This window comes from Amphiprion ocellaris, chromosome 18 (genome assembly GCF_022539595.1).
Source record: "Amphiprion ocellaris isolate individual 3 ecotype Okinawa chromosome 18, ASM2253959v1, whole genome shotgun sequence".
Lineage (NCBI taxonomy): Eukaryota > Metazoa > Chordata > Actinopteri > Pomacentridae > Amphiprion > Amphiprion ocellaris.
This window is the reverse complement of record NC_072783.1, coordinates 10,262,973-10,282,914: the sequence shown is the minus strand read 5'-3', so window position 1 is coordinate 10,282,914 and position 19,942 is coordinate 10,262,973. Positions and strand designations below refer to the sequence as shown.

Sequence of the window (19,942 nt, the reverse complement as noted above, 5' to 3'; positions counted from 1 at the left end):
CACTGCTGTGGACTTATCGGGACTTATCTGTGGGAAATGATAAAAGGAACAATTGATTAAATTGTGGAGGTGTTTCTGAGTCCCACCAATTCCCACCACCCATTACATATTTAGGTCAAGTGATTCGGTATCCGTACATAACGTACACATGCATAACACACGCCTGTGCTCAGTAAAGATCATTTTGTTTGTGGGTACATCTATGTTAAATAATTTGTTATCTATGTTAAATGTGATTTCTGATCATCAATAACTAATAAACAAATGCTGCATTTCTGACAGTGCCATATGGGGGAATGAACAGCCTTGGTGGAGTACTGCGCTCTGAGTGCTTTTCTTGTACTAGATTGTGATTGATTTCACTTGTCTTTATTTTAGTTATTTCATGTTTTCAGCAACCTGTTTTTAACATGTACATCATTTTTTTCAACTCTAGATGTTTAAAATGCTCTAGACATAATAGAACTGCAGTTATTCAGTTAGTTGAATGGTTGTCAACTACTCAATCAACTATTGTAAGTGAGTTTGAATAATTAGTAAGTCATACAGTTTAAATTCTCTACACTCCAGCTTCTTGAATGTGAATATTTTCTGATTTCTTTCCTCCTCTATCACAGTAAATTGAATGTCTTTGGTTCGTGAACCGAACAAGACATTTGAGGATGGTTTTAGGAAACACTGATTGACATTTTTCACCATTTTCTGACAATTTATAAACCAAACAACTTGTCATTTAAATCTGAGATTAATCAACAGTGTGAATAATCGTCAGTTGCTTCCCTGCTATTGATTTATCGAGCGACAACACACACCGCCAAGTGTGGACATCTCAGCTTTGAAACCCTTAGTTGTTGTAGCTGTTAATAGGAATCTTTAGCTGTACAATCAATGTGTGAAGGCAGGTGTCACTTGTCATAACTGTTCATCATATCAGCAGAGCTTTAACAAGGACCACAATGGAGGGAAATCAATACTTTGTTGTGCTGTTAAAGAGCCTATAATGTGCTCTTTGTGTCCTTCTTTCCTTTACTGTGTTATATAGTTGCTCTTTTTTTGTGCATGTAAAATTAAAAAGCCAAAGGAAGTCATTGTCACCCCAAGAAAACACGATTCCTCACCTGCTTGATACGCCTTATTTGAAGTCCAGGCTTTTCTTCTGTTTTCATTGATACATAACCAGTGTTAGCTCACTTTTGTCCAGCAGACCAATCAGAGGAGAGTGGGCCTTTAAAGCACTAAAATGGAGCATTTCTGTTTGCTGCAACACTTTTTTCCAAAAGTTCAGAGACTGCATCTTTAACAATCATACCTGATATACACTACTTTTCAAAAGTTTGGGTCACATAGAAATGTCTTTATTTGTGAAGGAAAAGCAGTTTTTTTTTTAAATGAAGATAACATTAAATTAATCATGAATCCAGTCTAGACATTGTTAATGTGGTAAATGACTATTCTAGCTGGAAACAGCTGATTTTTAATGGAATATCTCCATAGAGGTACAGAGGAACATTTCCAGCAACCATCACTCCTGTGTTCTAATGCTACATTGTGTTAGCTAATAGTGTTGAAAGGCTAATTGATGATTAGAAAACCCTTGTGCAGTTATGTTAGCACAAGAATAAAAGTGTGATTTTTCATGGAAAACATGAAATTCTGGGTGACCCCAAACTTTTGAACAGTAGTGTTTATTTGGCCACCATCGCTTCTGTCATTGCTTCGTGCAGAGATGCGAAGCTCCCAGTGCTCCTACAGCTCTTGTAACACCCGCTGGAAGTTCCGTTGCTTAAATATATCAAACACCATCTGCAACGAGCGCTGAGTCCTCTAAACCAGCGTTCCCCAACCAGTTGGTACTGGGTCGCACAGAAAGAATAAAAACATTCAGTTCTTTATTTAGTTTCCGGCACAGTCTACAGGGTGTTTTATTTTGAAACATTACTAGATTGTCTTCCTGTCACTTCCATCTGTACTCGTTTCCTGCACTTGACTGTCGTTAAATTAAGCCGTCAATCTAACATCTCCCAAAATTAATGGAGCAAACGACTCGATGCTAAAACAGTAGAAAAAGTAGATACATATCCAGCAATAAAAACTAATTTTATGCATCTAAGACACGTTTTTTAAATTATAATAATGAGCAAAAAAACTGATTGTTATTTGTTATTTTTGTTATTTGCGTGATGACTGGTCTGTAGAAAATTGTCTTGCTTGAAACCAACCAGAAAAGGTCGGAGACTGCTGTTCTGAACAGTGTCAAAATGTTGACCCTTCAATGGCAGTCTCAGTTAGGGAGTGATGATTGTGGTGTTTTGACCGCAAAAAAATGCAATTTTGCATTGTGATTGAATGGACTGCAAATTGGAGCATCCATGTGTTATCATGCACCAGTTTAGGCCATTTGCGGCAAACACAGTGGGTCCTTGACTTACGGCGTTCCTACAGATTGACCTAAGTCAGTTTTCCACGCAAGTCAGAACAAAGCTGTTACGTGCATCACGATATTGATCAGTTCTTTGGAAAAGTCCTGAATACCAATGACTTTCATGCATGTATGAGTCATTTTACAAGAAGATAACAGAATATGCTGGACTGTTTTTACAACTTCAGTGTTTATTATATCAAATTTCAGTTCCATGGAGATAGCTTTCCTTTTCTTCGAAGCATTGCCATCAGAAGAGTCTGACTTACGCTTGGGAGACACAATCAAGGGCAAAAAGTTAGTGAATGTAGCACAATCTAAGGTGGTGTACATGTGGAGAATGTAAACAAAGCCGTCTTACAGCGCAGCGTGACGACGTATTCGTCCGCTCCGCTCACCCACTAGTTCCACATAACCAGTTCAAATGTAACGACGAAACACCATAGGTCGAGGACGTTGTAAACTGAGGACCCCCTGTATCCTTCCTCAGACACTTCAGGATGTTAACAATAGGACTCTCCCTTGACAGTCCAACTCTGAGAGACAAATTCACGATACACAACCACAGAAATGTTGAAGAAAACTGCGATCATGCTCTCATTGCCCCTAACCTGAAGCTCATACTCTGGTCTTGGAGGCTGCATCTCCTCCGCTGTAAAAATTGCTGTTTCTTCTCTTGATGGAAGCTGCAGACTCACCTCCCATCACCAGTGATGATCCTCCACATGAAGGTTGAATCATCCAGATCTGACATAGAATGTAATGTTGCCTCTCTGCTCCACCTTAAAGCTCCAAATATTCACCCACCAGAGGTCTAAAGAACATGTGTAGTACAGGATGTTGATAGTGTGGTGTTAAGTGTGGTGTTATGTGGCATATTCACCATGAACACTATCGTTACTTTTTGATTACCTCTCACACAGTACGAGAAAAGTTTTTTTTTGAACATTAGGTATTCAATTCGACCCCAAAAAATGCAATTCTAAGCCTGTAAATGTGCAAAATATGGGCTCTTAAATGATTAAACTTAGCTGTTTTTGGTAAATAAGCTAAACTGTCAAACAAGTAGAGATAAAATGTCTCAGCTGAGCTTTGCAATTTTCTTTATTTGTTATTTTAAAAGTGGGAACAGATGAAATTCATTTACAATGCATCTGGATCTCAACAGTGAAATAGTAATCGGACATTTTATTGGATAATTTTTACAGTAGGAAGTTTAATAGTCGAGGAAACTAAAAATATCCTACCATAAACTGTTAACTGTTTTTTGAGACATTCAGCTAAATAACAGTTTAATTGGAGTGAAAATGTGGCATTCTAATGGGAGGAAACTCAACTAAGTAGCTCATAAAAGAGGTATTGAACACAGTATAGTGGCTTTATGTAGTCTACACAAAGTCCCCTCTCTGGAGTGCCACCATCATTTGTTGCTTTTACATTATTTTTTTTCTTGCTGGTGGAAGGACTTCAATAAGACTCTGAAGTGAAGTGTGCTGAGACCTTGAGTTTAGATCTGTTTTCTGATTCAGCTCATTCAGCCACTCGTCAGTCCGACATAATGAGTGGAAGCTGTGCAGGGAAATAGTGCGGCTTTTTTCTAAAGTTCCATTCAGGAAAAACAGAGAGAATTGTTAGCAGCTCATATACCAATCATGAACCAGCATATTTTACGCCGGCATGTGGACAAACTGAGGCCATTTATTCACTCCCCAGGTTTCAGGCTATCCAGCTGATTTTTCTGGAGCATGAAGACGCCGATGATTGGTTACCATGCCAGCAGAAACACACTGTAGTAAAGGCTTGAGGCTGTTTACTGTTGTAGACGGTGTGTGTTGACCAGTTTCCAGTTTACTAAGACTGTACAACTGTGCAACGTATATTTAGTCGCAGAGTCTTTTTGTTTTTTTATTTATTTAGTTTAAGTCTTCGCTGATTCCGGCTTCTTGAGTGTGTGGATTTGCTGCTTTTCTGAAAGTATGGACATAAAATACGAAAAAAGCCGCAACAATTTGTCGAATAACCTTCTAAACCCCAATTAGTTTCTATCCTGTCACATTTTCCCTCATTGTGGGCTCATTTTTCGTTTGAATATAAAGTCCCGCACGTCTGTTCAAACAGTAGAAGTCTAGAAGAACTCAGAAATGTCTATTTCTAGTATATAATAAACTGATAATGTCAGAAATAATTTTAAGTTACATTTTGTTCATAATTTGTTTGGAAAAAAATGGAATCAACATGTACAACATTTTTCCAAGTGACCACAGCGGAACCAATACTGGAAAAAAAAAAAAAATAGTGGCTTTACATATTGTAGATACTTTAGTGTTTTTACTCTAGTCTGTTCATCGACTCCAGAAAGATGTTTCACCATGCTGAATGTATCGTCCAGCAACTTGCTGCTCTGTTTGCTGTTTTTGAGCCATGCTGCATTCATTTTATTGATTGATTCTGATTTATTTTGCTGTCAATCTCTCTAATTCAGCCGAATAATCTCTGAATTTTAGCAATGTCACTGTTGGTCGTAGCTGAGTCAGTAATGGCTTCTCAGTTTTGCAGAGGACAACAGAATTTTTTGTTTTTAACAGAATCTTGTGGTGATTTTTCTAAATTTTTTTGACAAACTATTAAACTTAAATTTAGTTCACTTTTCCCAGTGGAACTACACATCACATGATTCGTTCAAAGACCGTCAGAAAGTTGAAAATGCAGTGGTTGTTTCTGCTTTCACAGTGTCTGATTGATAATTAATTTAAATTTGGCATTTTTAATAAAGACAACAGGCCTTTCACACTGACCATAGTTGGTTTTGGGATCCTGAGGTTTAATGTGGTGGCCAGTAAAATTCCTCGACATTTAACTGGGAACATTTCTTCGTGGACCTACATCTGCTGTAGCCTTAGAATTCCCTTTCGTGGACAGATTATGCTGCAAGCACCACTCTCCCCCACCGTTTAGTCAACTACTGTTGTTAATAATTGATAGTTTCTGGATGTAGTTTCAAGGAATGTGCCACAAGAGCTTCGTGGTGCTGCTGAAGTTCATACTCACAACTGCAGAGCTTAAGATAATTCATAACTACAAGTGAAAAAGCGAAGAAATCTCAGGGAAGCAATTATCTCAGCAGAGGCCGAACCACAGCAGGATAAACGTCTAAAACAAGGCTGCTCCTTCACTTCTTTGTAGTCTGTAATGACTCCAAGTGTTAATGAATAAGTCTGGAGATGTTGCATATTTTTCTTGTCAGCAAATCCCATTTTAAAAAAAAACCAACGAAACAAATAACAATCAATTGACACTACTAACAAGTTCAGTCTGTCTTTGAAAGCCCGATAGTTTCTTTACAGAGCTCCATTAAAGCTAATAGAAGCATATTATTGAGCCACACTGTTGCACTGGGAGACGTGTTCCTGAATTACAACATATTTTGACTCAGTGCTGCCACAAATAACCACTAAACCACCAAATGTGTGATAATCTGCAGCTGAAAATTGTCTGTAACTCATGCAGCGTTTCGACTCATTTCAGTGACATTTGCTCGATGCTGCAGCGGGTTTAGGAAATTATTCAGGCTTCTTAAGAAAGGAAACTAAATTTGTTGTCAGTTTTTTAAAGAGGTCAGTCTTCAGTTAGAGCCAGTGGACTTGGGGTTGACCAATGCAGACAGACTGGGGAGGTCAGGAACTACACATTCTTGATTTCTTTATTGGGAATTTTTGAGAATAATAGAAAACATAGAATATTGCCAGCCTTAAAGTCCACAGGATTTATTATTTCTCTCCTTCTAATTCTTTGTCAAGGCTGCTCCTTATTTGCATAAAGTTAAAGTCTCTTTATGCAAATGGGCATCAAGTGTAATATGCTGCTTCTGGAAACTCCTGAAAAACTTTAAAACTAAAACGAAGACAGTTCCAGCAGCTGCATGGCTTATTTCTTGCCTGAAATGTCTTCAGAGATGAACTGTATTTGTAATTTTTGCAAAAGTTTCCACCATAATGGTGCAGTTTGAAATCCAGCCAGGTGCATCAGGTGTTTTTGTGGCTGTAGAAGGATGTTGTCTATGTTGGTTTCCTGTTTCAAGGAAGGAGAACATCTGGATAGTCATCAGCTTTTATTTTACACCTCCAAGGTTAAAAAACATACAAAATGCAATAAAAATGGCTTTTCACCATACAAGACGTGTTAGCCGAGGCAGTAAATTGTGGTGTGTGTTGAAATAAAAGAGGCGATGCTTCAAATCTGTCAGTTAAAAGGTATTTCAGTATAATTAGCTACATACCTGAGGCCACATTGTGTACATTAACAGATAAACGTATCTGCAGAACGTCGTGGAAAAGCACACGCTGCCTCAGTATCTGTATTTTAAGGAACCAGAGGATGTTGACCTGAGTCTTGGCTTCTCTCCACATAAAGTGAAAATGGCAGCTCCTTAATCCAGTGTCTGTGCTTCGCTTTAATCCTGCTGCTGGGCGGACGCCAGCCGACTGTATCCACGGAGACCGTTTGGCCGCTGGACCGGTTCTAGGAGCCGCCTGTGTGAAGTCACTGTAAACATTTGATTAATTGCTGAGAAGCAATTACAAGCAATTAAAGTCCTATTATGATGGCAGTGAAGGACAGCGCAAGTCAATCTGGCTATCATCACAATAATTAGCACGTCGTTTTCTCACCAGGACTAATGTGCAAAAATCAGGCAGTTTAGTGGTTAGTTTGGTTAACCTTTACGTCAGTTTGTGGTCTTAGAGTCTCTCACTGCTTAAAAACACCTCTAAAACTTCATTAGTCACACTGTTACTTGGAGTGATGAAGCATTTTTTTTTCCGGCTCTGGTTCTAACCAGCCGTCCTGTCGCCCGATCTTTTGTATTGTGGTGTTTTGCTGCTTGACACTTGGGGAAAAAATCTCACCCTCGATCCTCTCCTCTCCCCTCTTTACCCTCCCTGCCCCTCTTCTGTCTCCTTTGCTCTTTGTTTTTCCTTCTCCCCCTCTAGCAACAACCAAACTACTGGAGCTTCAAGGTCAGTGCCAATATTGTGTTTGTGTTTGGCTGTAAATCTGTGCCTCTGTGTGGATTTGTCTCTAACAGGATAACTCCATTGTTTCTTTGCATGCCTGCTTGCCTTCTCTCCGTTGCATTCAGTCTTGGTCACATGTCAGCGCACACTTTCCTCTTTAACTCTGTTTGCTGTCTTGTGCTGCGATGTTTCTGCCTCAGCATTTGAACAAAAATGTTGGTTTGAAATGGCGATTGAGTGGTGGCAGCCAGGAAATATACACCATGAGTTTCAGATGCGCAAGTAATATTTTTATCCACCTGAGAATCATTGCTCAGTGCCACTATGTCCTTATGGTTGTACAAAACAGTGTAAATCTAAAGTTGAAAATGGAAAAATACTGTAACATTCATTAGCTGTAAAAACAGCAACAATATTGGCAAATATCTGTATAATAATAATATTTTCAGACAATTTAAATACAATAAAAACTGTAAGTTTACAATCATATGTTGTAAAAGAATGAATTACTATATATAAAAATTCAGATTTTCAATGTGGAAATTATGCAGTTTTTGCCTCTTTTTTTGTAAATGTAAAGTTATACCCCTTTTTGTATGATTTTAGTAGATATAAGTAGTTTAACAAAACAGAGAAAGTGTGTAACATAGTAGTTTTAAAAATCGTTTAACTTTTTCCAAATCCAAATATCCAAAATTTCATTTAGCGTAACAACGAATATATCTGTAAAATTATAGTTTATGTCATTTAAATTGAATGAATTATTATATATAAAAATATGGAATTCTGAGACGGACATTGTGTAGTTTTCGCCTGTTAATTTTTTTTAAGTCAACATGTAAAGTAATACCATTTCTTCTATTGTTTTAGTAGAAAATCTGTAAAATAATAGTTTTTAAATATTTTCCAAGTCCTAATATCTATCTATCTATCTATCTATCTATCTATCTATCTATCTATCTATCTATCTATCTATCTATCTATCTATCTATCTATCTATCTATCTATCTATCTATCTATCTATCTATCTATCTATCTATCTATCTATCTATCTATCCTATATATATATCCTATATATATATTTATATATATATATATATAACAAATCAAAAATATGTACAGACTCTTAAGAGAAACGAATTAAATAAAAAAATAACTCAACATGTAGTGGCCTCGAGTCTTTCACGAGTTTAAAAGATATATATATATATATATATATATATGTGTGTGTGTGTGTGTGTGTATATGTATATATATGTGTATATATATGTATATGTATATATGTGTGTGTGTGTGTGTGTGTGTGTGTGTGTGTGTGTGTATGAATTTAGAATGAAAACATCTATGTATTTTTAACCAGTTTTGTTGATTAGAATTTTATTTACTCAAGCATAGTAAACATTTTTGATTATCAGATGGTGAGAAACAACAGGAAAATGCACAGATTTCTGTCATGAAGGTGACAGACTCATTGCCTTTACTGTACATGGACTCATCACGCTTATTGTCATGTGCAGGCCGATTCTGAGCCTGGAAAATATCCTGAAAAGGTGGCAAAACGATCCAGCTGTTGTGTGAAGTACAATGTGTGGTTCAGTTCAGCCTCGATGCTGCTGCTTACAGCTTAGATTTCTGCTCCTGCTTTCAAAATCCTCCCTCTGTGAAGGCATGTTTCCAGATCTGTGGATTGCTGCCCACAACTCCCATGTTTTCAGAGATTTAAATAGGTCTGGTGTTGCTTATGTGGATGACTGAAGGCAACTGCACGTCTTTTTGGTTCTTGAAGAGAACCTTCATCTAAGAACTCTAACTGATGGGATGTTCCAGGTTGTTACTGCAACCCATGATGTAAGGCTTGTTTATGACCTGAGACTCAAACGAGGAGTGAAATGCCATGAAACTACCTGGGGAAGGATCTCAGGATTATAAGTGCCTGATAAGTGGTGACATAGACCCCCTTTTCTGTATAGAGTTTAATGCAGGTGAATTCTTAAACTCTTCTGTCAAACATCTGTTAAAAATGTGGACATTACTGTCCTCAAAGTAGTGCAACGTCTGCAGGAATCAAAAATAAGCTAAGAGAGGAGCTAAGGTGGACCCTGCAAATATGTCTGGGCCATAGTCTGTCCTGTGATCATACCAACTTTCTGCTCCCTTAATTATGCATAAATTTAACCCTTAGTACAACTAAAATGAGTGAGTTATATAAAAATCCAAGCCCTGTACACTCATCATAAATGAGAAAATTAACTATAGAGACCAAAAAAATGTTTGTACCATGCTGTAATTATGTTTATTTCTGCTGTAAAGTTGGACATTTTACCATGAAGGGCTATGGGGATTGACTGACATTTGGAGCCAACATCTAGTGGACATTAGCGGAACTGCAATTTTTGGTGCTTGTGTGTTGGCTGCCATGGACTGATGATTAAAGGATCCAAATGCACCACAGGCAGATATTTAAAAAAAACAAAACAAAAGGTGAGCTTAAACAAAAAAGCTAAAGAAACTGGAGTCCAGATAAATTGAAAGCATAGGAAGCTAGCAAAGATTTGCCAAAAACAGTCAAAAGGGTAACAAAAACATGGCAACAGAAGGTATCAAAAAACTAAATGTGCAACCAGAGACAGATGATGAACATGGGGAAACATTTCAGGCAGTTGTACACGAGGTAATCAACCAGGCAGGTAACCCTTTAGACAGAGCAAGGTTGCAAACAGGTGGAAACTAATGTGGTATTACTAAAGTAGAGCTGCAAAAAAGAGACAAAACTAGATAAACTGGCCAAAAACAATGGAAGGCGATGGACATAAAAACACTAAGGGAACTAAGACACAGACAAATTAGGGCAACAAAAAAAGGAGGGAAAACCAGACAAAGGGAGCAAGTATAACAACAAGAGACACACAAGGACAGAGATCTTTACAAAATGAAAGGAGAAATAACTGACCAAAACCACAGCAGGTAAAGCAATAGGTAGAAGACAAAAGAGAACAAACTAGACGAGAACAATGAAAGACACTAGATATATATACACTAAGGGAACTAAGACACAGACTAATAAGGGCAATCATAAAAGGAAGTAAAAACAGACAATAGGAGGACGGTAAACAACAAGAGACACACAAAGACAATGATCCTTACAAAATAAAACAGGTAAGAACTGAAAAAAATTGCAGGAGGTACAGCAAGTTTGCAGACAAGAGACAAAACAGAACAAACTGGATGAGAACAAAGGAAAACACTAGACTATAAATACAGTAAGGGGACTAATCAGAGCAATCTGAAAAGGAGGGAAAACCAGACAAAGGGAGAAAGTTCAACAGCAAGAGACACACAAGGACAGGGATCCTTACGAAATAAAAGAGGAAATAACTGAACAAAACTTCAGAAGGTACAGTGGGTAGGTAGACATGAGACAAAACAAGACATACTAGCCAAGAACAATAGAAGATGCTGGACTACAAATACAGTAAGGGGAATCATCAGGGCAAGGAGGGAAAAACAGACAAAGGGAGGAAGTTAAACAACAAGAGATTCACAAGGTGAAGAAAAATATAACAGAAAATTAATGAGCAAATCTAAAGTTTCTGACAGTTACGCTAACTCAGCTAGCATGCTATAACTGCTGGACACTGACAGGTGCGCTACCTCAATGTTCTGGGTGGAATTCTGGTTCTACAATTTCTGTTCCAGGATGGTGACTTCATAAATAGTCTGTAATTGTTTGGACCACGGGATGTACCGTACTCAGTGTCCTTCAGGATATATACCTGTACTGTTACACCGCTAATCCTCTCATGTTCCCTTTAGTCCCACAATGAATCTGACATTTATGCTTTTCGGTAAAATCTATTAACTATTGTCTGGACTGTGTGTGAATTTCATGCAAACCTTCACGTACCTCACATGGTGCAGTCTGATAACTTAAGTGAACTTCTGACTTTTCTTGAAGCTTCAGCATCAATTTATGCCCTAACATGGTCCTGCTGTGCTGAAGGCACATTTTGCACATTTTGTTAATCACAATGCCAGCACCTTGTAGGTGTAAAGTTGCTCAGCTGAATGTGCCTCGCTTGCAAGTTTTGGCTCCTCCAGCCCGCGGGGTAGTTACACTCGGGTTATTATTCGACTAGCTGAAGACGAGCTCTCGGAGTGTAGTGATGCTGTGACATTACTAAGACAGTGGTGGAAGCGTTGTGTGTGTCAGTAGGAAAAGATTATTCATGGCCTCTTATTTCCTGCGTTAATATTAATGTAATCTCGACTCTATTACACACTTTACTTAGTGACAGAAAATATGGGAGATGGGATTAGTTGACATGAAGCTAAACTCACGAGCCAAATTTAAGCCCACGCTGCTCCAAACACTTGGTCTGCCGGCAGGATTACTGAGTTTGCCCTCAGAGTCCCACCATCCAAGCACAACCTTGTTTCTACTCGGAGTTGGACAGTTTTACCAAGAACTGGCAGGACTGATATGTAAATAATGTGAAATGTACAAATTAATGTGAAAACAGAGCCGTTAGTGGTCATCAGTCAGCAGCAGCTTCGTGCCATCGTTCTTCTTACTTGGCAGCTCCAGCTGGTTTCAAGTTTCCAGACTGAAAAATACTGCAAAGATGAAGTTAAAGACTGAGTTCACTCCCAGCAGGTTTGGACCAAATTAATCAAAGTCAGGATGTTCCTTCTGTTGTGTTGTTTAGACATGAAAGATCGATGCCATTTAACCTTTGTGTTTTGATCTGAAGAAGTAACATGGAGGTCCTTACAGACAAAAATGATCAAGAAACTTCCATTAAAATGTTATTTATTTGTGTTATTTTCCACTTTCTTTAAGTTCCATTTTTGAACCAGCATCATTCCTGATCATAGCTACCAATTGTTTGTTATTTTCAGGATTTTAACCTGTTAAATACTAGTTTGCTTACATAATGCCACAGTTGTTTTTTGTGAAAAAGGATGTGGACTGGCATACTATACCATTCAAAAGTTTGGGGTCAGCCAGACAATTTCGTGTTTTCCATGAAAACTCACATTTTTATCCATGTGCTAACATAATTGCACAAGGGTTTTCTAATCATCAATTAGCCTTTGAACACCATTAGCTAACACAATGTAACATTAGAACACAGGAGTGATGGTTGCTGGAAATGTTCCTCTGTACCTCTATGGAGATATTCCATTAAACATTTCCAGCTAGAATATAGTCATTTACCACATTAACAATGTCTAGACTGGATTTATCATTCATTTAATGTTATCTTCATTGAATAAAACTGCTTTTCTTTCAAAAATAAGGACATTTCTAAGTGACCCCAAACTTTTGAAAAGTAGTGTATGTAAAAGTATTTTACATATTTTAAATTCTAAGGGGATTTTTTTTTGTCATCACCGTCTGACAACATTGATTCTTAAGCATTATTATTTTTATGCAGTGTCTGATTTAAAACCCTCCCAGGACATTAAGGACAAAGCTGTCCACGTCAAACTGTCTTAACAGTATTGGACATTAATATTACTTTCCACTTTCCCTTAATACATTTTTTAACCAACATCTGTCCTGACCATAACAACTAAATATTCATCCATTTTTAGAAATGAAACTCCCTAAATACAAAATTTCTTACATAACGCCACTGTTATTTATGGAGTTTTTTTTTTTTTTTTAAATCAAAAGACATTAAAGGATATTTTGTCCGATTATCACACACCCAGGACCTTACAGACAAAATTATCTGTCAAAAAGAGTCATACAAATGTTACATATCAACCTGATTGTAACTACCAAATAATAATGTTAATGGTTTAAATTTTAGTTTATATATAATAAATATTAAGGGTATTTTTTTTTTTTATTATTATCACTATCTGGGACATGTCAGTGATTAGCAACAACATTGATGCTTTTTATCAACAATATATATAAATGTTGTTTTCCACTTTCACTCCATCCAGCATCTGAATAACCCAATGTACATTCATTTTCAGGATTTTAACCTTTAAAATACTAATTTACTAACATAATGCCATTTCCTGTTGTATAAGTCTAAGAGCATCAGATTTCTCGTTGATCAGCAATTAAAAAGAAAATATTTCATGCATACCACTTGTGGTATCCGTCCATGCAAAAAATGATGGATTAATGTTTTAGTTAGTTAGTTAGTTTTTATTTCATTCATTGACAAAAGAAAAAAGCAATCTAATGCAATACAACTTCTGAATGAAAGGGAGCAGAAAGAATAATAAACGTATGTAATCCGCCCCTTTATAGCAAACAGTTAGTTTACATTGAGCATTAAAAACAAGCAACAAACAAAATGACTATAAAGTCTGAGAGGCCTGCACAGCCACTGAGTTTTCTTTCACTGTGATACTCTTACTTTATTCCTTTGTATTTTAATAATATGCTGATTTTAACTGCATTTTAAAATCTTGTGTGTGATTTAGATTCTTTTGTCGTCTAGATTGTTCCATAAATTGACCCCTTTTACAAAAATGCAACATTCCATTAATTTGGTCCTAAATCTTCGTTTTACAAAGATTTCTGTTCCTTTTACTTACTTCCACTTTTTGCAAATCTGTTCTGGACATTGACTGGTAAACTTTCTTTATGAGCTTTATATATAATTTGCAGAATAATCTACTATGTCATGAAATTTTAAATTTCAGAGATTTTGGGCTTTTGTAGAAACCTAAGCTATCAATACAGAAAATAACTTGAATGGAAAATCGTATTGCTGGGTTTTAGTTTTTATTTTTTTAATGAAGATTAATTTACCTCCTATGAACAAAAGTGGACTTTAATTTTGAAAATGGTTTAAAATCCTACATAAAAGTAAAGATAAGTGAGAAAACACGCCTGCCCTTTAAGTTCTAAATCCAACAAAATAGAAAAAAAAAAGCACAGATTCAGTGAAGACAGAGCGAACATGCAGGTGGTTTTAACCTGAAATGTAAGTATGTTTTCCCTCTCAGCATGACAAACCAACGCCGGAATATAAAGACCAACAAACGGCCATAATGCATGTTTAGTTCCACCTCAGACTTGAATAAATTATACTTTATATTGAACAAACCCTTTTGACCTTTATTTGGATGTAGCCTGAAGGAGACTGTGCTGCTGTGCATATGCAACCTAAGCACTTACCGCGGCTTACAGCATCTTAACCAAAAAATTACTTGATAATCTGAACGGCTCCTTGCATACCTACTGCTGACGCAGCGAATATAAACTGTGCTGGAAGATTTCCTCTGATGGAACAATAGCAGAGCTGCTGCTTTAGAATCAGACAGAAAATGTAAAAATGTTTGCCGTGTTTCACATTAAAATGTCAAAAGGATGAAGCTGAGAGGATAAAACCAAAACCAAGCAACAATACTGAGTGTATATTCTATTTCTTAAAGCTGCACTGTTGTCCCAAAACACAACTATGAGCCACAATGTTGAGCTGGTTTACATATTCCTCTGTTACTATGATGAGACTGTAGATTATGTAGAGTTTTATTATACAAACGCTCACAAATATTTAAAAAAGGATCCAAAAGAAATGTGAGAAAAGCATCAGATAATGCTACATTTAAAGAAAATCCATGCAGTTAAAATAAAAGGAAGTCAAACAAAACAGCATGTATCGGGTCAGAAAGTAGGTTTCCATAAAATTTTTTTTTGCAAGATTCATTTTAAAAGCTCCTATGTAGCACATTTACAGGTTTATAATTTCATTTTTGGGGCTATAAAACACATTGAAGGACAGAAAAAAAGCCTTATTCTTTATTCAAACTAGAAGGAAACATAAAAATGAGTCGTTTTGCTACGTGGAGAGACTTTAATTGAACTAATCGAACGTATATTCACACATTCACACTGTTTATTTACATATTTGAGGCAGATTTTTTCTAAATTCAAAGGCAGATTACTCCGATTGTCCTGATAAAGTCACGTCAGTTTGTCACCTTTAATATTTGAAAGTTCTTCAGAGCCACAAAACACCACATTAATGGGGAAATGCGTGTTTAAAATAAGCATGAATTATCATCCAGTGTGTTTCAAGAAATTATTTAAGGTTGTATAAGATTGTCAGATGTAAATAATTTTTAGAACGTGTATTTGTCCCTTCCATTAAAAACATAAAAGAAGCAGAAGACTCTTATTTTGCTAATATTTTGCACAATGCCTTTAACAGAAGCAGTGTTTTCCACTTTACTCTCAAAATATGAATTAACAACCTCTAAATCTGTTGTTGAAAGCCTAGTTAGAGCCATATTTATTCTGTTCTATCTTTAATTAATCTGGTGCCTGAACTTTGTGTTTTTCTTCACTTAAATGAAGACATTTCCACCATAAATTGGTGCAGAAAAGGAACAAATTGGTGCATATAAATTCACCAGAATGCATGAAATTAAGTGGTGAATAATTAAATATGAAATTAATTAAGAGTTCAGAATTTCCTGCGGGGACGACGCCTCTCCTAATGTGTTCCCCAAATCTTCAAATAAAACTTCCACCCATGATTACAATGCTGGAGTGAAAATTTGACAGCAAATACGCCAGAAACAAACACCTTAAAAACCGTAGTGTAATGTTTTGTTTTGTTTTTACATTCAAATGTTATGAAAGAGCAAATTACCATTTATACAAATTCTTTTTTTTTTTTTTTTTTTTATACAGTTTTGGTGTACTTTTCTCAATAGTTATCTGTAATTTCACAAAACAAGGAAAAATCTGTAAAATAACAGCAGATTGTTTCAAAAACTGCAGTTAAAACCTGTTAAAATGTTCATATTTTTACAGCATTTTGTATGAAAACAGCCTCAGGTATCTCATCCAGGTGACTCAGCATGGCATTTATGCACCAATTTGTTTGTTTTCTGTGTCAATTTATGATTGAAATGTCTTCATTTAAGTAAAGAAAACCACAAAATTCTGGCACCAGATTAATTGAAAATAGAATAGAAAAAATATGGATCTAATTAGGTTTTTGATAATAGATTTAGAGGTTGTTTGAGCTCATAATTCAAGTTTTAAGAGTAAAGAGAAAAACTGCTTCTGTTACAGTTTTTTACGATTGCTTAAGCACGATTTTGAAAATAGGGCTCTGAACTTCAAAACACTACACATAACTAACACAACCCCACACACAATATGCAGAACACCTCAGATCCTGTGCAAAATGAAACACTCTTGTAAAAACAATATACACATTCATAAAAACCACATTATGTTACCATATGAATCACACACATTTCATAAGGCTTAATTCTGTTTGAAACAGTTACACACTGCTGTGGAAAACTTAGAACACTTTTTGTCCCAGATGACAATGTGTTGCATCTGGTGCATGTGGTTAATTACTGTAACGAGGTTGTGCAATCGGTCCAAAAATGTGAGAATGTGATCTGTGTTGTAAGGGCCCATATTGGCATGATGGTGGTTTTATAGTGCTCAAACCTGATTAGTGTGTCTACAATAAAGCAATCATGTGTGTTTGCACACCTGATGTGTGTGTTTAACCAACTGGCTCATGGGTGTGGTGATTTGTCAGCCAGTGCTTTGGAGCTGCAAGGAAGTGACATCATGATATACTTCTGTGTCTAATGTCTACAAGTGTGTTTAGTGTTTCGCAAATCACTGTGTGTTTTGCTCTGCAAAAAGTGTGAGGCAGACTTTGTGTTTATAGTGGTGAAAATCTGGTCCAGTGCTTTGCTCCTTGAGTACAAGGTGTTGGTTTTTAGTGTTTATGCAATCAGAAAAAACTGTAAAGGCATTGTGTGAACTGTTAACAAAATAAGAGTCTACTGCTTCTTTAGTGTTTTTAATGGAAGGGATAAATGCACGTTATAAAAAATTATTTACATCTGACAATCTTATACAACCTTAAATAATTTACTAAAACACATTTTAACGATAATTCACACTTATTTGAACCTCACCGTTTCCCATTAATGTGTTTTTGTGGCTCTAAAGAACTTTAAAATATTAAAGGCAACAAACTGACCTGATTCAATTGTGGCAACTGGAGACAAATTAGCTTTAAATATGTAAAAATAAATACATAAATGATGTGAATGGACAAAAATACAGGCGATAGGTTCAATTAAAGTATCCCCAGACAGCGAAAATGTCCATTCCTGGAGGCTAATTATTATGTGTCCTTTCACTCACGATGAAGACAAGTATTTTTAAGGGACTATATTCTGTTTTTTGGCTTTTTTTTTCTATCCTTCAGTGTGTTTTATAGCCACAAAAATGAAATTATAAACGTGTAACTGTGCTATACAGGAGCTCTTTCAAAATTAATCTTGTAAAAATGTTTCGTTTTTTTTTAACTGCAGGAAGCTCGTACTTTCTGACCTGATATACGCTGTTTGTTACAGAAAATATGTGCATTTTTCTGTCATTTCTGACCATTTGATGAACAAACAGGCTTATTATGCTTCAGTAAATGAAGCCACAGTTTTGGCTCTGGATAAAAACGTCTGCCAGAAATTCATCTGTGCAGGAAAACCTTGTTATCATGTTCATGTACAGTAGCAGCAGCTTTCTGTCGTCTGTTGGCTGGTGACAAACACACATTCAGGCTGTTCCCCCCCGATCCCCTCCGTTTGTTGCTGGTCTGCAGCTCATGCAGGATTGGTTATCGCTCCCCTTCCTCTCGGGGAGTCGGGGAGCCTCGCCTCCTCTTCTGATGCAATGGAAACCCCTGCAGCAGAGCACTGCCGAGCCCATGTGTGAGGCAGAGTGTGTGTTTAATAGTCGTCCCTTTGATGTCGCGCTGCCTTTTCCAGCTCACTAAATGCACACGCAAACATGGGTGGTACCCCTGCCGCAAAAAAACACATCGCACATTAGCAAACAATTAGATGCAAACGGACCTGCAGTGGTCGTGGAGGCTGTAAATATGGATGAGAACACACATTTCCAGGCTGCTACTGCTGCTGACACTGTCAAAGACACAATGGAGCAGAGTGCTGCATAATTCCCTCCTTTTCATCGCTCCCAGCCTCACTTATACAAATATTAATGCTCCGTTTTGCGTTCTCTCATGCTCTTGTCTTTCTGTCTGGAGAGGCCAGAGTAATCACGGCCCATTGTCTTCCTCCGTCGCCTCGGTGTTTAATTTGGAGGAATGTGCCGTACTGTGGGCTCAGATAGGGAAAGGGGATCCTATTGAAGCTGTCGCCACTATTCCACTTATTCATCAGCCGTCTTCATTTGCGGGGGAATTATAAATGGAGCCTATTGCTGGTGGGATTTTGTTAAAGTAACCATAGTGACAAAGCAGAGGAAATAGTTAAATAAATGCCTTCCTGACTGTATTATCCTCAGACTGTTTAACAACGTTCTGCTGAAGTGATTAAAAAATGTAGTTTTTCTAGTGTTTATCCTAAAAAAAAATGTGTAGGTTTGTTTTCAGAGCGTGCTTGAAGAGGAGCTGTTTATCCACTTTGACCTAATCTTAGCGCTTTTGTTTCACTGTAGGAAGCCTAAATTCAGACACAGTGATACAGAAATTTGTCTCCTTGGCCTATCAGCATCCTACCATGATGGCACTACAGCTGGTAACAGATTTAAATTCCTAGTCGCAATTTCATTGGAAGAAAATCGTAGTTGTTTTTCCACTTTTCTACTTTAATCTTGTGTTGTCGCTTTTGTCTCACTGTTAAAAACCTATATTCAGAAACAGTGATACAGAAATTTGTCTCCTTTGCTTACTGGCACAGTATCAGGATGGCACTGCAGCTGGTTGCAGGTTTTCGTTCAGTACAGCAATTTCTTGGATGTAAAGCATAGTTGTTTTTCTACTTCGACCTCATGTTAGCGCTGTTGTCTTACTATTAGAAGCCTAAATCAAGACACAGTGATAAAGAAATTTGTCTCCTTTGCTTATTGGCTCTGCAACATCATAGTATTGCAGCTTGTTGCAGGTTTTAGTTCAGAAAGCCAATTTCTTGGAAGCAAATCATAGTTGTTTATCCACTTTAATCTTGTGTTGGCACTTTTGTTTCACTGTTAGAAGCCTAAATTCAGACACAATGATACAGAAATTTGTCCGCTTGGTTTATCAGCATTGTAACATGATGGCGCTACAGCTGGTTACAGGTTAACTTCCTAGCAGCAACTCTTTGGCTTATTGGCACTGTAACATGAGTCTGCTGCACCTAGTTGCAGGTTTAAGTTCCAACATTTTCTGTGATATTGTTGCAGGTTTTAGTGCAGAGCAGCAATTTCTCGGAAGCAAATCATAGTTGTGATTTGCTTCATTGTTGTCTCACTGATAGAAGCCTAAGTCCAGACACAATGATACAGAAATCTGTCTCCTTGGCCTATCAGCATCGTAACATGATGTTTTCATGGAAAACATAAAATTTGTCTGGGTGACCCCAAACTTTTGAATGGTAGTGTATGAATGGATGCAATATACAGCAGATAATCAAAATCTACTTATAGTGATAAATAATAGAGTGCCATAAACAGTCTAGACAGTATGAACAGTGTAAACAGTATTAA

General features: G+C 36.9%; 1 protein-coding gene across 11 annotated transcripts in view; it reads left to right on the top strand.

Annotated features, from left to right (window-relative positions):
* Window positions 1–19,942, top strand: part of LOC111582683 (SRC kinase signaling inhibitor 1-like) — a 221,001-nt gene that overhangs the window by 108,037 nt on the left and 93,022 nt on the right. For 10 of the 11 annotated variants that reach the window (XM_055004312.1, XM_055004311.1, XM_055004310.1 and 7 more), the window contains one exon: window positions 7,408–7,434. The exons of the other annotated variant lie outside the window; for it this stretch is intronic. In XM_055004312.1, the coding sequence (XP_054860287.1) occupies window positions 7,408–7,434 (27 nt within the window). The remainder of the gene's footprint in view (window positions 1–7,407; window positions 7,435–19,942) is intronic. 11 annotated transcript variants of the gene reach the window in all.